General features: G+C 42.5%; 1 protein-coding gene across 2 annotated transcripts in view; it reads right to left on the reverse strand.

The window, feature by feature from the left end:
- The window catches only part of NME7 (NME/NM23 family member 7), a 96118-nt gene that overhangs the window by 7194 nt on the left and 70302 nt on the right, over positions 1–18622 (reverse strand). For both annotated transcript variants that reach the window (XM_035540378.2, XM_035540379.2), the window contains exon 11: positions 11002–11109. In XM_035540378.2, coding sequence (XP_035396271.1) covers positions 11002–11109 — 108 coding nt within the window. The remainder of the gene's footprint in view (positions 1–11001; positions 11110–18622) is intronic.

Genomic DNA, 18622 nt, shown 5'->3' on the forward strand with positions numbered 1-18622 from the left:
CAAGTACAGCTTTCACAAGGTTCCCAAGTAACTCACTCAGTCACCAGGATCACTGCCGCTGTGCTTCATGTATATCTTGAGAGACACTTGCCTACCTCAAAGCTGAGAAGCTCTTAGGAACATGCCTATGACACCCTTGAACCAGTCACCTTCGGTACAGACAAGACACTAGGTGCAACAACACGGGTGTTGATGCAAGGATGCAAGTTGCAGCCATGTCCTGAACGCTGGATAAAAACCCTGAAAAAGGCCCCTGCTGCTAGCACCTGAAGTATCTAGGTAAAACTCTCACATACCACATGCACCATGAGGGCTTCTTGCCAATAGTGACTTAAGGCTCTCCAGCCTACTCTGAGAGCATGGAAAGTCATGGTCCTGAGCTGACAGATTAATGCAAATACAGGAGGAAGTGGTCGAAGTGAGAACAAGAACATGTTTTCACCCATGCCATGTACTCAGGTGAGGAAGCAACAAGCAAATAAATGAAGCAGAAGGCAGCCATCATTTACAGCTCTTCCTGGGCAACCAAGATGTTCTGCAAGGAAGCATTTGGCCATGAGACCCAACAGGCAACACCTGGCAACAAGGTGAGAGTTATGGCAGACCAGACAGTAAGAGCTAGCCAGTCGAGGGAAGGGGTTGTCCTGCTCTGCTCTGCACTAGCGTGGCCTCACCTGTGTGCAGTTTGGGGTACCACAGTACAAAAAGGACATAAAACTTTTAAAGAATGTCCAAAGGAGGGCTATGAAGATGTTGAAGGGTCTAGAGAGCAAGATGTATGAGGAGGGGCTGAGGTCCCTGAGTTTGTTCAGCCCAGAGCAGAGCAGGCTGAGGGGAGGCCTCATGGCGGCCTGCAGCTCCCTCACGAGGGGAGCGGAGGGGCAGGCGCTGAGCTCTGCTCTCTGGGGACAGCGACAGGACCCGAGGGAATGGCATGGAGCTGGGACAGGGGAGGGCCAGGCTGGGCGTTAGGGAAAGGTTCTTCACCCAGAGGGAGGGCACTGGGACAGGCTCCCCAGGGCAGTGGTCACGGCACTGAGCCCGGCAGAGTTCAAGCAGTGTTTGGACAGCGCCCTCAGAAACATGGTCTGATTTTTGGGTGGTCCTGGGTGGAGCCAGGAGTTGGACTCAATGATCCTTGTGGGTCCCTTCCAATATGGGATATTCCATGATTCTATGATTCTATAACACCCTACAAAAAAACAACAAAACAAAAGCACCACCCCGTCCACAAGCAGTGGCCTTGCACGCACCATCACAAGCCCCTGCGCAGACTGTGGCTCTCTGTGCTGAAAGGAAACATCCTGCCCAGGCAGTGGCAACCCTCCCACAATGTCGTGTTCAAAGTGCCTTCCGGATGAGGCCACTGAGTCTAGAAAGCTCCATACCCCTCTGAGACAGGTCAGTATGGGGAGGCCAAGAGCTTGTTTCAAGTCTCAAGAGATCCTCTGCAATTACAACACTCCTGCTATGGGCTGAACCCCGAACTGCCATGACAGGACCAGACTCCTGGCACCTGGCTGACCACGTCCCCGTTCAATAGCTGGACTGAGTAAAGCAACTGCCAAAGGCAGAGCACAGTCCCCAGATTGTGGCTAGCTGCTCTCGTCACACTGTCCCTCTCCAACAAAACAGCAATAACTACTACTGAGATCAACACAGAGGGAAACTTGCCCACATGGTAACAAGATATACTTGCAGATTTATCATTCCCCATCTATATGCCAATGCACTTCAGGGTTAAGGAGGGAGAAGGAGAATCCTGCCCTTACTGAAGCCAGAAGCTGTCTGGTGACTTCAAAGAGCCCTAGACTATGGCCAACATCCTTTCAGGTGACCATCACCATTTTGATTGGCACAGCTGCTAGCACAAGGTCATCATGCACAGGGCCTGAGCCTGCAGTATTATCACAACACAACACAAAACCAACACTGATAATGATACCACACTTTGATTAATTGCTTATTATTAATAATGAAAGAAGAAGTGGTTTCTGGAGCTTAATAAACTCCTAACTCAAGATAACCCTCGTCATTAGCATCTATGCTGGACAGGAAATCGTGTGTGCAGTCCTGTATCCATATTAACACAAGTTTGGATTTGTTCCCCCCCTCAACCCTCATGCTCCACGTACATTTCAACACATATATGCAGATGGCTGACTTAATAATTCCTGCTAGTTTAGAGTAGTCAGTCAAGAGAGTTGCATTGATGAGAGAACGTGCAAACGCTATACAGGAAGTACAAATATAGCTAATTATTTACCAACCTGACCTCTGAGAGAGAGGTGGGAGGTGCAACTGGCTGACGTCGGTAACATGAATTCATGTAAATATATATTTGCATCACACAGCAGTGCTACAAGAAAACAGTGCTTCTCTTACCATGAGAAAAGGTGCGGGACTCCTTGCTTAAGAAACAAAAGGAGATTCTGTGCTTCTGCACAACTGTATAATGACAGTGCCTGCTTATTGTTTTTGCTGTATGAGGTATTTTTATACTTTTATTCTTTTCCAGGCTTTTCTCTCTCTTCTTTGCTTTAGTCTGCCCATAGAGCAGCTGAGTTGCACATAAATTGCTGTTGTACTTCAGCACAGGGGTAGAGGAAACAGGACCAGAGGTTTTTGGTTCAAAATGAGAATATGTCAAGCAAAAGAAGACAGCAGCTGTCTCAAAAATGCAAACTGGGCCTCAGATGAATTATAAAGAAGTGTGAAGCTGTCCCTCTGCCTTGACCTCCCCTCTACAAAATTACCTTGCTCAGTGCAACATGAACACATGCCAAAAGCCAAGCCCTGTTTAGCACATAGGTTACCTCCGGGATAAGGTGAAACTTAAAGAGCTTTGGGAGCTGCTTGGTTTACACTCGTTAACTTCTCCTCTCTGGCACTTATAAACCTCAGACTTGGCAGAGCGAGGGGCAGCTGGACCTCGGATCTTACCCACAAGAGGAAGCACAAGAGCTCAACTCTTTCACAACTCTGTTTAAACAAGGTTCTAGTTCAGTTTGCCTGTCTGGCCCACAAGTATAATAATTATACAACTGATGTTCAAAATTAGGCTGCAAGTGACCCAATAATAGCATAATTTAAAAAAAGGATAAATCACCAACATGTGTTCAAAATCCATCTCTCTATTATTGCTATTTTTAATTTTAATTTCTTTTCAGATGGGCCTACGCAAAAAAGATTACTTAATTCTCTGTATAAGTGTATATAGAGCCTCGGGAAATGTTTTGAGACAGAATTCCAGTGCTGGCTAACATTCGCTGATATGCAAAAACATCACCAAATGAGATGAAGTTTTCTTACACTCCAGATTCTTTCCAACCTGTTCTCACAGCTGTTGGATAAAAAGTGTCAAAAAGTTAAAATGGAGATGCACTTGAATCATAATAACCATTATCTGACAGATCTCTCTAGAAATCATTTTGTACCAGGAGAGACTGAAATTTCCAAATGACAGCCAAAAATAGTGTTTTGATGAAAACTTGCAAAAAAAAACAAACCAAACCAAACCAAAAAAAACAACTCAAACCTTCCAATTTTGTATTTCTTTTCACTGGAGATGATTAAAAGCATCTTACCCTGGATTATGCAGCTCAGTATGGGCCCCTAATAGAAGACCTCATTGCAAAATTGCCGTATGACTGAGTGAAACAATGGCTTCTTTATTAATATTTTAAAGACTCCTGAGGGAAATGCTGTACAGCTGAAATGCCCTCAGTGAAAGGTTCATTGCCATGCTATGCACTTCTGCTGTGTAATGTTTTACAAGCTGCACTGCCCTGTGAATGGGGAGAGTTAGTTCTCAGCTGGTAGAGGCAGCTTGCATAATACCAGACAAGTTAATCGGTAACAAGCAATGCAGGAGACCTTTGTTCAGAATGTGACATACACAAATTCCACACTAAGCACATTGACGCTTCTGAGAGTTACTCATTGACATGCTTTATTAAATTGCTTGGACTATACCTTGATGCACCAACAAGATTAGTTTAACAGAGCCGCATCCCTCTGATGCCTTCCATCCTAAACTGTTGCGTTACAACCTAAACCCAGCGATCAGCTCCCTGCTGGCACAACAGCATTTCCAGGGTGGATGATAGCCACCACCCTGCAGCACGCCCACGTGTCGAGACAGTGGCAGCGGGCAGGAAAGAAAGCAGCGAGCAGAAAAAGGCGAGTTGGCAGGGAGCAGAGTGCTTCTGTAACAGGACTCCGTTCTTACGGAAGTGGTTATGGGAAGCATCTGTCGTGTTCCCCCGCCACAAGGTGAGTGCCTCCCCGTCCACTCTGAATAGCTTGCTAGAACAACCCCCTCCTCCCAGCCTCCTCAAATAAAAGCAAAGGGAAAGGAGGTACAAGGTGTGCTTCTCATGGCACTGTTTGGAAAACCAGAGCAAGGTACAGCTGGCTTCTAGCAGGTGGAAGGCAGCTGCACCAAAAGCCCAGGAGCAGCACAGCTCTTAACACTCATCAGAGCACTTAGGTAATACAGAGCCTAAGAAAAACAGTGCTGTTTTGCATCGCCCACAGCACTTGTCTGGACAAAATGCATCTGCTGAACTGGCCCATCCTGTCACTGCTTAGCATATGACATTGCCTCCCATCTCCCCAAGGCTGGATTCAACCAGCTGAACTTCCTACTGCCAGAACTTGTCCGAGTCTCTGCCTGTCAGACCACCCCAGGTAGTCTGTGCAGGTGGATGATACTACTTGTTTGCTTAGAAACAGTAAGCCCGTCTCACTGGTGTGAGGCTGTGCAGGAGAAAGAAGAGCTTCCAGCAGTAGGCTGCATGGTCTGCCAGTCCCCAGCCTCCCTCTTGAGCACCACTGCACAGCTGAAATTTAAAGGAGTAATGGGGGGAAATACAGCAAACCATCATGGCATCTCTCCAAAAGACAAACAAACCCCACTCTTTTTTGATAACAGCAAAATCATCCCCCTTCAATAGGTTATTTTCATGTCTGTGAAAGCCACAAATAGCTCTGAGAAAGCTGGCAAGGGGGAAGGCCAGCAAACAATACTAAAGGAGGCTCTCACTACTGCCTGGCTGGAAAGCTGCCGGTGACACTGAAAACTGACACACGTCCCTCCGCAGTCCCAGTCCCCAAGGCAGAGCCTGACGGCACCCGGCAGCCATGTGGAGGCACACATGTGGCGCCCTGAGGAGTCAGTGGAAAGAGCACTGATGGAGATGCAAGACCCAGAAGAAAGTTGGGACATCCTCCACTCCCATAAAAACTGTCTGAACAGCTCACCCTCCTCTGCTGTTTCGTACATGGCCTACCAGACACACAAAGGCACAGGTAAGCACACTCCCACAGCATTTGCCATGTTATCGGCCACTGGAAGAATTAGTCACCTAATAACATTATCTCCCTCAGCAACGGGGAGAAGGTTATCCCACCCAAAATTCACGTTTCGACCATTTTGTTGCACCAATGGCAGCATCCTCTCCCTATATATGTATATATATATATATATGTACACACACATATATATATACATGTATGACTAAGCATTTTTCAGTAATGCAAAGAAGCCCCAGGAGACTGACTCTGCCCCATACACGATGGCACAGGAATATAAAGCTCACATGGACAGCTCAGACACTCAGGCTGCACCTCAATGGAGAGACCTTTCAGGTTACCCCAGAGGCATGCAGTCTATCACCCCCTGAGTATCTGGCTGCAGTACAAATGCCCTTAAGGAACCGCTCACAAAAATACCGTGAACTGCACAGTCTGAGCAACAATTTACATGCTGAGCATGACAAACCCCCCAAATACTGGTTTTGTAATAACTGCAGGTCTAGGATAGCAGGTTTTTTAATGGCTTCAGATTACATGGATTCCTGCATAATCTGGAAGGTGTTCAGCCACTTGAGATAACAAGGAACTAAGGTGTGTGTACAGCACCACCTCCTGTGGAGAGTTTATTCATTGTACCTCCAGTAATGTGAGACCTTCACTGACTGATTTTTAATTTTCTTTCAGTTCTTTAAGGGGACATATAAATTGCGAAGCCTGTTAGCCACAGCACCTTATATCGAGTACTTCAATTAAAATTAGCCTAGAAATGACTAATTTCAAGAAAATTTGTTTGTCTAGGGAATGCTGATTCATTAGATCCAATGGTTTGCAAACACTTATTTCAACAAGACACTTATCAGAAATGTTCCTCAGGTCCAAGACGGTGAGTTGAGTCAGAGCATAGATGCAAAACTGTCCCTGGTCTGTTAAAAAGAGAATGTATTTGGCATACAAAACATGCATGTTCCAGTCCTTGCTCTGATTCAGATGGAATGTGAATCCAGGTGAATACTGTAATTGTTTGCTTGGTTGAAATAGTACGTGATTTACATAAAATACGTCTTGTCAGGTTTTTTCTAGATTGGCACCTGCTTTGTATTTGGGAAACAAATGCAAACCCCTGCTCTGAATGAATATCCTAGGCAACAACATCAGGATCTGAAAAATAAAGAATGTGTGGCTTTAGCTGTTACCTGTGAAACCCCACCATCTTGTAAACACTCCATGTCTTACAGAATCCTTTCTCTCCTCTCCCCATTACAATGGAAAGCTTACAGCAAAGCTGAGAAAATGGACTGTTCTGAGCTATTTGTGTCTATCTGTTGTCACTTGTGAAAATACATTTTGTACTGACAGAGGACACACAAGTATATGAAATCAATAAATAAGTGCCTGGCCCAGCAAGTCAAAGTGCTCATCCAAGAGCATTCAGGGCAATATTCTCCTTCCTCCTGTATCCGCATACCAAGAAAAAAAAAAAGTAGTTACAGCTTTACAACTGAAAATACACAGATTTTTCCACATGGCCAGTTGCATTTTAGGCTCAACTGCATCTCCCCTCATCTCCTGCGCCAAAGCGAGTTATTCATTAACTCTGATATGCTTCAGTCGCTGCCCAAAACGTGAAGTAGTTTGTAGAACAAAGACAGGAGTTAAGGGTCAAACTGGTGGGAGCAAGTGCTGCTGTTTGGTTTTCGGGGTTTGGCTTGTTTGTTTGTTTGTTTTTTAGATTAAAAAGTGAACTTTCCTTTTTCCAGGTACATGAAAAAGGAGTCCAACAGAAAACACTGGAAAACTACTGCACTACATTAATAAAACACATTGTTCTAAAACTAGGTGTGTAAGCTGATCCTTAGTTAATCAGCCCTTGTTCCTGAGACAAGGAAGAGTTGAGAGTTGCTCTCTCTCCTTCCCCCAAGTACTCCTTCCTTGGTCGTGATTTTGGGGAGAAAGTTCACTACCTTCCCTTTCTAGTGACCATCAACTAAGTATGAACCACCAAAGTTACCTAGAGTTTGACTATTAACTTCAGCAAGCATCTGATCCTCAGTTATCTAACTCATCTCCTCTAAACAGTCGCTCCTTGGGGCACTGCTTACCCTGCAGATGTGCACACACAACATGAGGCCACAACAGAGCCAGGGCTGTGGCAGGGACCCCTAATAAGCTGCTTTAGCATTAGCAGTGTAAGTAGTCCACACGCTGGCTGACAGACACAGCTAAGGCTTTCTTTGTACAAACCCACTGGGCTCATTTCAAGCTCCAAGATACTGGAGGATCTACTCTGGAGCTCTTCAGCCTGTAAGGAGAGGCTGCACTGGAAATGGGAGCATCTGGAAAAGGATGATTCAGCCATAAAACATGGTCAAGGCTGTACAGGAGCTCTGAATCAAAGGCAGTAAACACCATTATTCACTGTCTATCAGACTGGCTCTGCCTGCTTTTGGGGCTGTAACAGTTGGCTAAGGCCTGCCTCTTTGGTTGACCAAGAGTTTCAGAAAGCTTACAACACAGCATCCTCTCTCAAAAAAAATAAAATATTGGGCTTAGGAGAGGTGCAGAACCTGGAAGGATTCAGAAGAATAATTAAGCTATTTCCTATTCTGCAAAGAAAAAAATAAAATACAAAAGGTATATGTGGTAGGAAGTAGGGGGAAAAAAAGTGTTAACAATTTCATGCCATTATTTGTAATAATGATTCTGCAATTTCTGTTCTAAAACTAGTTGCATTTAGTATTTCATTTTGGAGAAGATAAATATAAGTCAGAACATCTTCATACAGAATTTCAGAGCCAAAGACTTCCATGCCAGAATCTGAAAAGTGGCTCGGCCAAGCTCACATAAAATCAGCACCAGATTTAAAAATGAAACTCTGAGGTTCTTTGGCCTGAATTCAGATCCCAAACACCTTTTTCATCAGCAAAAAGGAATGCAGTAATTTGCATATAGTCTGGGGTTTCAAGCTATACTGAGTCATATCTGAAATGGAGCAGTAACACGGTACAAACAATGCCACCCGAAGAAATGAAAGAGATTGCTAGTGATGAAATCCTTTTCATTGGGGTTTTAAAAAGGATTGTTCATCTTTGTAGTACAAACCTGGTAGCCTAGATTTCTCTCTGAAATTTCAGTCTATAAAGATATAGCAGGGGTACATTTACTCCAGACTCCCTCTCTACTAATCTGTTATCCAACAATGATACTGTAAAGTTTTTATTGGAGCAGCAGCTTTAACATCTCAGCAATAACAACATCTGCTACCAGAACATGGACATAACGAGTGCACACTAACACTATGCTGAAAGAATCAAGTTCCACTGCTACATATGGACACCGAGCCAACACAAGACTGCCGAGGTCCTTCTCTATGACAAGCTCCTTATCTGAGTTCACCTCCTCTGAGGATGAGGATAATTGCTCTGTTAAACTCAATATATTAAAATATTCAGTTGTCCATTAAAGAATGGAAACACTATCATTCACTGAATGGCATATTTCCTAAAAACATTAGTTTGGCTCAGTGCCTTTGGCTGAAGTTTCTTTCTATGGTTGTCTTGCACGCCACAGTCACTCTGCTCTAGCCCAGCACATGCAGCACTGTTACAGCTATTGGGGCTGGGAGTGCGGAAGGTCTGATTTCTGCTTGCCAAGCAAATCAGATGTCTGTGACTGGTTTTGAGGTCCTCCCACAGAAAAGCTTCTGAAGGAAGTCTCTCGTAAGGATTATCTCTGCACTTACTGTATCATTTCTTCTTCATCAGCTGTGACAAACTCTTCCACTTAAACAAATCCAGCAGTTATTTTTTTTTTAATTTTGCTTACCTACAACATTTTCAGGAAGCTACATTCCTTACAAAACGCAGATTTAAGCAAACTCCAAAACGTACAGTTCCAGCAGTAAAAAGGTTTCCATGTTTTACTTCACAATGTTAATTTGCTAAACAATGAAAATAAAACATTCGCTGCTTTGTTACGTTCATTAAATAACACTAACTGATGTCCTTTAGAACTGCTGGTTTAACATGGACTGTATATAAGAAACTACAGACAGATGAAGAACCACATTCTGTGTACAATTACGTCTAAGATTAAAAAAAAGAAAAAAGAAAAAAAAAGAGAGAAAGATTTAGATTGAAAAACAACAAACTGTTAAAATGACCAGTCTGCCATGGGAACTGCAAAGTGTGCAGTCAAGAGCAATACTAGATCAAGAAGTTAGGTTTTGAATAGGCTGTGGGATTCAAAGGGCAAACACACGTAGTGGAGAACTTCCACTTGAGAAAGAACTCCAGCCTTAATTTTTGTTTTGGACAAGCAATTCACCTGCTTTGTCCCACACATCTCGCTTACAGTAGCTATAAACTAATTTTAAACCACCAGCAAAATGGGGTTTTAGTTGCTTTGCATCACCAGGCAGCATAAAGGAGCCAGACTGTGAATATGAGAGAGAATTCTGCTGAAGTACTAAAATACCTTGTCAGTGTTGATGAGACTTATTTTTCCCTTGCAGGTTACGCCCTTTTTTCTGCTGCCATCTAAAAGCCATGACGGATAGATTTTAGGCGCATGGTGACAAATACCTGTTTGCTTGTTTAAATCCAGACACCTTGGGCAGAAATGAAAAGTTGTCAACTTTTAATGACAGCTTGGAAATGGTTTAAAAAGCTTTAACTTTGTTGATGTTGGCTGCAATTCTCCGTTAACACTATGCTACTCTTTAAGCTAGATGCAATTTCCTGGCAAACAGCACTTTAACCCACACATCTAATTTTACTTCATGAAGGGAGATCATGACGCAGTTAGCTCTTCCTCTTCCCTCAACGAAAAAACACTTTTGGTAGCATAAAATTATCCAAGCTAGGAAAACTCTTGCTGCTCCATCATAGTGATACACTCTGACAGCAAACCACTCACAAATACACGTAGAAAGTACAACAGAAGCTATGCAAGCACCGGAGAAACATCTGCAGTGATGAAGAGATCCATCCAAGATATGCTGACACACCACTTCAGCCCCCCTTGTTCAGACCTCATCTTTGGGGCATGGCACTAGGTGAGTCAGCTTGTTCTGGGTTTCACAGTGAGTACTTCTGTCTTTATGAACTCCCTTAATTTATTTTCTTCTCATTTTATTGGACTTCAATGAAAGCGTACAACACCAAAATCAAATAATAATTAGTAATTTAACATAAAACACAGGAAATTCCAACTGACGTGCATAATTATCACCATCTACCAAGAAAACTGTTGCCTAGGTGGAGAACTTGAATCCCTAGTGCCTGTGATATCCTTGGCCTGACACAAGCTCTCTGTAGAGACAATCCAGACTGGGAGTGACGGTGGTTATCCAAGAAGATGTCCTTGCAGAAACACTGTTAGGCGTTGGTATCCAGTTGCAAGTATACATTCAGCCACACAGAAGACTTAACTTTCATTTCAGCAAGTATTTTATTGTACTATATTTGCTCAAGAAAAGTGCATGGATAAGTTTTTACAGTATCCTAATTAAATGAGTTAATTGCTCTTAATAAGCTCTTTGCTTTTGTTTCTCATTGTTCACTGGTCTCCAGCAAGGCTATTCCACATATAAAACACTTGAACAGCTTAAAATAGTGTCAAGCACAGCTTTTCACTTAAAATTTCCTACAATATAAAAGCATATGTTTATCTAGCAGCTCTTACCTCCAGAAGTCCATCTTCAGGTAGGTCCGTGCAGTGGACAGCATTCTGAATCTTGTTCTTCCCAAAGAGAGCACGCAGAGTTCCAGGTCGGAGATGACGGGCTATTTCCTGTTGAACACAAGAAAATCAAAAGACCTGGTGAATGACATGATGCAGTAGAATCTTATAAAGCAAAACTTTATTATTATATGCAAGCATCTGTGGTACACTATAAAGAAATGAGGAGGGAAATTCCAGCTTGCACTACACAGGCACAACTGCTGGAAAGCCATGACCAAAACTGTGAAAACTGCTTGAAACTGGGCCAATGAAGCCACGTTGGGTGGGATGCAGGACCCTCTGTATTACAGATCCACCCTCCTGGCATTTGTATTAATGTAGTTAGCTCATGTTAACAACTTTGCAGCTCTCAAGCACAGAATGTTCCTGTCCTTAGTGAGCAGATGCTAGCATGCCACCTTGTAGACTGCCTCTGCTACCACTGTACTCTCTGCCTCAGTACTTGACATTTGCGAGACTGAACTACTGAGCAGCCAGGCTTTCAGCCTTCATTGCTTCTGTGCTTCCATGCAGTATGATTCCAGACTCTTTACACCTTGCTCTGTCTTTGTAGTTGACATTTCAACCCTCTTTTCTTTATCCATGATACCAAACTTCTCCTTGGCCTCCCAGAGTACGTTTTTTTATTATAGCAGATACCACTCAGATCTTGAGACAACAATCTTCTCCCATCTCTTCACTAGGGTGAATCTCCCATCTTATACCTCAGAGGACTGCTTTCATTGGCTCTTACCTCCACTGTGCTCTTTCTTTCAAGTGCAGCAGCCATGCCGCACTTTTCTGCACTACCACCTTGCAGACTTACCTTTTGACCTTTATCCTATGCCAACCATGCTAAGCCTTGTTGGTCCCTCCCCCCATCGCAATGGTGCTTTTTTCCAAACCTCCCTCATGGACAATATCCCTCCTTTTAAAACTAAGTGGTGATGGCATTAACCCAACTACCCCTCCTTAAAACCCTTTTGACATTCTTCCGTTCTTCCTTTCTAGGGAGCACTGCTGCCAGCAAGGGGACAAGGCTGATGACAATCTCAGGTTATAGCTACTGAACAACAACAACAAAGTACTCTTCCTTGACAGCATAGCATATATCAGCCACTTTCTGACAAGACACCGGGTTTATTAGGGTGTAATCACTTTGGAAGTGGCCAGTGCAGTTTTGCTGTGCCCCTCCCAGATGTTTGCTTCGGTGTCACAGCCAGAGGTTACTGCCCCCACAGCCGAGTCACCAGACTGGATTGTCCGAGCGTTTCTTAACTTTCGGTGTCAAGTGGGTTCAAAACAACTTCAGTTGTGGCTCCCGTCTGACCTGGAAAACTTTGCACAGGTACAGATGAGGACCACTTGCAAGATGCACACTTTCATCTGGGAAGGCAGTGAATGTTTTAAGCTAGTCCCAGAAGACCTCAGAAGAATATATCTGCCAGCAACCTTCAGCTGCTTTCCAACTTCACCCACTTGTCATGTCTCATTCCTAAACTAAGGCAACTGGACCTTCTGGGCAATCTTCTCTTAGCCGAACAAGCCCTAGATATTTTCCTGTAATAACAATTAACAATCATGGTGATCTACTACCTAATAAACCTAGATCTGTTTCCTGTGGTGATCTGCTACCCACCTGAAAGGCAAACTGCTTTAATGTTTGAAATGTGTATAACCCAAAACATGCTACAAGATGTTTCAGTTCCCCATTGCTACAGTGTGCATGTCATAGGTTATACAGAATCTTTGAAGATGGATGCCTGCCAGGGACGTCTGAATAAGATAATCTTGACATTAGGCAAATTTTGTTTCAGAGGAAAGTTCAAGAGTTTCAAACTAAAAAAAAAAAAAAAAAGTCTACAGTAGAAAAAAACCTCCTTACTCTTCTCACTAAAGCCCTATGCTAAGAAAGTCCGCTGGAGAAATGAAAGTCGAATACCAGTCAACTATAGCTACATAACACTTAAATCAAGCCTTCCTTAAAACAACTGTTGATTTCAGTAATAACTAGCTTGTCAGGAAACTGGCAATTACATTAGGATATCAAATCTTTTAAGTAAAGTTTGGGCATATTAGAAAAAGTGTTTGTGGCTATGGAACCTTTAGAAATACTTTAATAAGAAATAGCTCCGATCTCAAAAATTATACACAAGATGAAACACCGAACTTTATCTCTTATGCATCAAACTCTTTGGCTAAAACTGTTCCCTCCTCCCACAGGTCCAAAAATTACGCTTTTTTTGAAACTTTCCCAAGTTCTCTCTTCTTCCTCACCAAGCCCTTTTTTTTTTTTTTTTTCTTCTTTAAAAGCATTTATGGCCTCCTGATTTATCATTTGCCCTGCGTTCTTGTTTCTGCTTCACAACTTCACAACAGAAGACTTCATTTTTTTCTTCACTTGGGCTCACTCACTCTCACTGATGTTGGCAAAAGTTTTCACTTTTGCAGTATGTGATCTGTTCTTCCCTCAATTTTTCTACATGGGTTGTGACACATCCTCCTGCCCTCCTGAACATTATCTTGCACAAAAACTGAAATTTCTTGCACAAAAGGGACTGATTCTGTTCTGCCTGGCATTGGAGTAGATCAGAAGTACACAAACGTAGGTCATGCAGCTCTTTACATTGTTAGCACTAGATTAACAAGAATCTAAATTAACCTTTCTTGTCATCAGTTAATAAACAGGATGAGAGGTAAGGCATTCTCTGCTTATATTTACATAGCCAAAAAAGGGCAATAATCATCAATTCCAAAGTGTCACTAGTCCATCTCATAACACCACTGAGAACCTCCCAGGGAATAAGGTATCAGTAAAGGATGAGGATACAAACAGATATGTGAACCATATATAGGGATCTTTGTGTATGTACAATTGAAAATCTTGGGAATGTTTCAGGCAGGGGGAAGAGATTCCCTTACAAAACTTGGTCCTCATAGCACATCTTAATATATGCTCTTCTGCTCTATGACATGATGCTTGCCAAGCATTTTATTTATAGTTTCTCAACTGCAACAGCAAATAGATACAAATATAATACTTGGCTTGGGGGTGTATTTTTTTTCCTTTTAATCTTTTTTCATAAGCTTGCTGCTTGAGCCTCAGAATATGTGTTTTGCATAGTGGTTTTCAAAAACTTTTTCAAAAGAGTCAAGGCAATGCCTCCAAGTTGCACCAGGGGAGGTTTAGATTTGTATCAGGAAGAATTTCTTCACAGAAAGGGTGTTTAGGCATTGGGACGGGCTGCCCAGGAAAGTGGTGGGGTCGCCACCCATTTAGGTACTTCAGGGATGTGTGGATGCAGCTCGTAGGGACATGGTTTAGCAGTCAACTTGTAGTATTAGGTGGATGGTTGGACTTGATGATCTTGAAAGTATTTTCCAACCTAAATGATTCTATGAGGATGTGATGAGGGAGGAGTTAAGAGCAGCTCCAGCTGCTCTACCATATGCATAAGAGGGGAGGAACATGTGTGTGCAGGAACTTCATGCACATGTGCAAACGAGGATGCCACAAACTTGCATCTCACATGAAGAGTACTCTGTGTCTGCAACAAATCAAACGGGGGATGCTGTACCAAAAAACTTCATCCTCTTTGGTCTCGTGGAGCAGGCTATGATCACACATTACAGGCTGGGCTTTGATCTACTTCCAGCCCTTTGAAGAGCCTTGTCCTCCTACATAAGTTACAGATGCATATATTTCATGTTTGTATCATATAATTGTGCCCTGTGCAACACTGCTTGTATGAAGTGCTTAGCACATTCTAAAATCTTTCTACATGAGCAATAGAAAACAAAAAATTCACCAATAACATCTGTAAAGTACTACGTCAAAATCAGACTGAAAAATCGTAAACTTACTTCATAAGCAAAGCTCATGAACCACTTTTCCTTCAAACAGTTGCTTTTTCATGGACTAGACAGGAAGTTGTATAGAACAGTAGCATATATTCCAGCCAAAACTGCAGATTTCAAGTAAATACAGCCAGGTATTTTAAAGCATCTGTACTGAATGTTTACTTGGGAATCTAGAAAGGCAGAAAAGTAAGTGCTCTTAAACACTTCTGTGTGCTTTGTTGTTTAAATGGCATTCAAGCTAAAACTAAAGAAGCAAACACTGACCCTGTGTAGCAACCATTCCCTCCTTCCTCAGTGGGAAAAAACAAACTCTTTGGTGCCTTCATCACCAAAAACACAGAGGAACTTTTGAAGCCTAGAACTGTGTTCCACTAAAACATGAACTAGAATAGGAACCTTGCATTTTTTTGCCAGTTCTTTTGGGTGAAACAGAATAAAAATAAGAGAGTTCATGATCTATCCCTCTCCTACCCATGGTGTGCTACCAGCACGAGTTCATTCTTTTAGGTTTGCTTAAAGACAAGCAGCATTTAGAGGACTTCTTGGGTTGCAAGAAACTCTGCACAGTCACCTCAAAGCCACAGCAAAACATCTTGTTTTCCTTCTCCACCTGAGTCCTGACTGAGCATCTACTCCTTGCTCTTCTCAGCATCCCCATTCACCACCCCTTCTGAAAGCTTTATGTTGACTTGGTCTCCCACCCTGTGCTCAGGAAGCTTCTTCCTTCTCTGGCTCTCCATGCTCAGCTGCTGTCATAAAAAAGATGGTCCCTCCTCCTTGCAAGGGTGCTAAATGATTTAGAAGGCAGTAGCCAGACCCAGGCAAACAAAGCAAGTACTTTCTCCTTTCAAGGACCAGCTACACCCTTTTCAGGAGAACAGAACCCATGTTAACTGGGAACAAACAAGGAAAATTCCAGCGCGTTCAGTGGAATTTGTCTGGCCAAACCTTAGCCATCTGAAAGCTGATGGCACCTGAGTTTCCTCTGAAATGAGTGGAGAGTGATAAGCTGTTTTCAGAAGAAGATTCCTTTGCAGCACAACAGCTATGTAAGGCAGGTAGGATAAGTGCCTCTCTTTTCTCTTCCCATCATCACAGCTCTTCAGTTGACTTTTATTTTCGGGAATTTTAGCACCAGTGACACACTGCTGGTTGCAGCAGGGAGCTGCACAGAACAGTCGTTCTGACAGAAGCCATCAGCAAGAAGTAAAATGATAAAAGCAGCACAGACTCTGTTATGCAGAACACAATACTAGACAAGAGTCTCCTGTAATGCTTATTCAAGCTAAAGAAACACCTGAATGCTACTGTCACAGTGGGAACAACTTTGCTTGATCAGCCTGATACATCCTTCACAGAAGATCCTCCCATCTAAAGACAAAGGCTAAACTCAAAATCAAATCTGTGGTCACAGATGATCTTTTGCACACAATATATCACAAGGGCTTGCTTGCCTCACTTTGCTTTGCATGCTTTCTCTGCAAGTCCATACCTCACTCAAAATCTAAGCAACGAAATTTTATATGGATGCTTTCCCTGCAACTACCTCAGTGCTGACCTGGTTTATGTTCCTGTTTCATGCAATGAGCCACCTTACACTCAACATCGACTGCAGCAGAAGAACATGACATCTGAGGCCTATTTAATTCACCAAATGCAGTCCTAAGCCTTCTGTCTCTACCACTGAGAGAAAACCTACGTAAGATGGAGCTGTCATTGCTGTACAGTCTATAACTGGGTAAGAAACCATTCTGCCCTGAAAGCTGGGGCCCTTCTGTTGACAAGTATTTCAGAAGAATTCTAAATACAAAACCAGGTCAATGTTAAAGAGAATGCAATAGGTTTCCTTCGGCTTTCATTTTACAAAGCAATCCAGAACAGAAGTCTCTTGTTGACAGAGTGACACATTTTCTTTTCTCTGTGTCCACATCGGCTGCAGCAACGTCATGTACATATATGGACTTAATATCGAAGGCCTTATGCACACTTCCAAGGGAGTCAATGTTATCAGAAAGTCTTTTGTACGTTCTGCATATCATACAAAAAAAAAGTCACACCAAAACAATCCCCTCCAAACATACACACACACACCCCTCACCTTTTAATCGTTATCACAAAATGAAGTGATATACAGATCCACAAGAATCTGGGAAGGTTTCACTGATTATACTAAATTTCTCTATAAAATTTAGCATGATCTTACATCCTCTGAGCACTGCACATTCGACCTAGATATTTAAGTTATCTTCTCCTGATTGATGATAAAATATTTATGCCCTCAATCACTGGCTGTTCTGACAAGTTTCTTTTAGCTTTAACTGAGCTAAGTCTGTGTGCCTACAGTTACGTACTTGAAATACTGTGGCTGTAAAGGTTTGTTCAGCAAATTAAATCATCTGATCCAGGCAACAGCAACCAAATTTTCAATTGCAAAGCTGTAGAAAGTGGGTCAGAGACTCATCTCCTTCTGAAATCGAATAGTTTTGCAACAGTAGCAGCAAGTAATCAACCCATAGTTTATTGTGTTACAAAAGCCCGCTCTAGCTTGAGCAAAAAAAAAAAAAATATCTGCTCTTCTGTTTACTTTAAAGTCAGCCTACCCCTGAACTACCAGTCTGAAGCCCTGTATCTTCTGGAATTTTTGCTAACGGATGCTCCAGTGTTGGCAGGCTTTCCTGAAGCTCACAAGTCTGTAGAAGTTGTTATACTGTCTGCTTCTCACCCTCCATCCCCTGAGGCACTTTCATCCTCTCCGCTTCACTCCCACACATTCGCTACCAAGCCTTCTCACTGGCGGCCCAAAGGTGCTGCACCAACTCTCCACAGACTTTTCTGTGGGCAGCAAACGTGGCACATTTGCCAGCCTGAGATAGCTTTTTTAAAGGTCTTGGCACTTCTTGTTGATGCTTGAGCAATTCTAATGATAACCGCCCTGCTAAGAAATATATTTACTGTTGTATTCGTGTGCATATCTGACACCGTCAATGGGCTGAATTCAGATAAGAGTAAGCAGACATGTTTCAGAGTTACACGTAAACTATATTTGATGGTGAAGTTTTGAGGATAACTGACATACCAAATGTAAGTTGGTCACAAAATAAGAGTAAAGACAAAATATCTAGCTATCTTAGTGTATTACCTGGGTGGAATAACAGATATTTACTTTACTTGACAAGATGGAAAAAGCAAGCATTTAACAACAACCAAAAACAACTAACCCCACAGGACATCAGAAAATACAGTATAACTGAATTTGATTATTAGTTGCTTTACTTTAAGCTTTAAGGGTGAAATAATGGCCCTACTGATGCTTTTCCACTGCCTTCAATGCATCCAGAATTTTATCCATTTATTAATTCACGTGTAAAATAAGGATTAAAAATTACTAAGCTGCAGGGGATATTTTGGGATTTCATTAATTCATGTTAGCAAAATATATGGAGAGTCTCCAGTGAAAGCCACTATGAAGTTGCAAGACATTATTTTTAGTCTGCAGATATTTTGGCTGAGTTCTCCCCTCTAAGAACAAGATAATTATAAATTATCTTTTCCTCAGAAATCTTAGAGGCAGAATTTTACATTTGCAAAAGCTGTCCGGATATCTGAACTTCACACTTTGCAAATCAGAGAAAATGGCTTCTAAATTCTAAAATACCAAGGTTTCTCTAGCTGAACCAACTTGGGCCATCCACTTCAACAGAACATGCAGAGAGATCGAAAG

The sequence above is a fragment of the Cygnus atratus genome, chromosome 1, assembly GCF_013377495.2.
Source record: "Cygnus atratus isolate AKBS03 ecotype Queensland, Australia chromosome 1, CAtr_DNAZoo_HiC_assembly, whole genome shotgun sequence".
Lineage (NCBI taxonomy): Eukaryota > Metazoa > Chordata > Aves > Anseriformes > Anatidae > Cygnus > Cygnus atratus.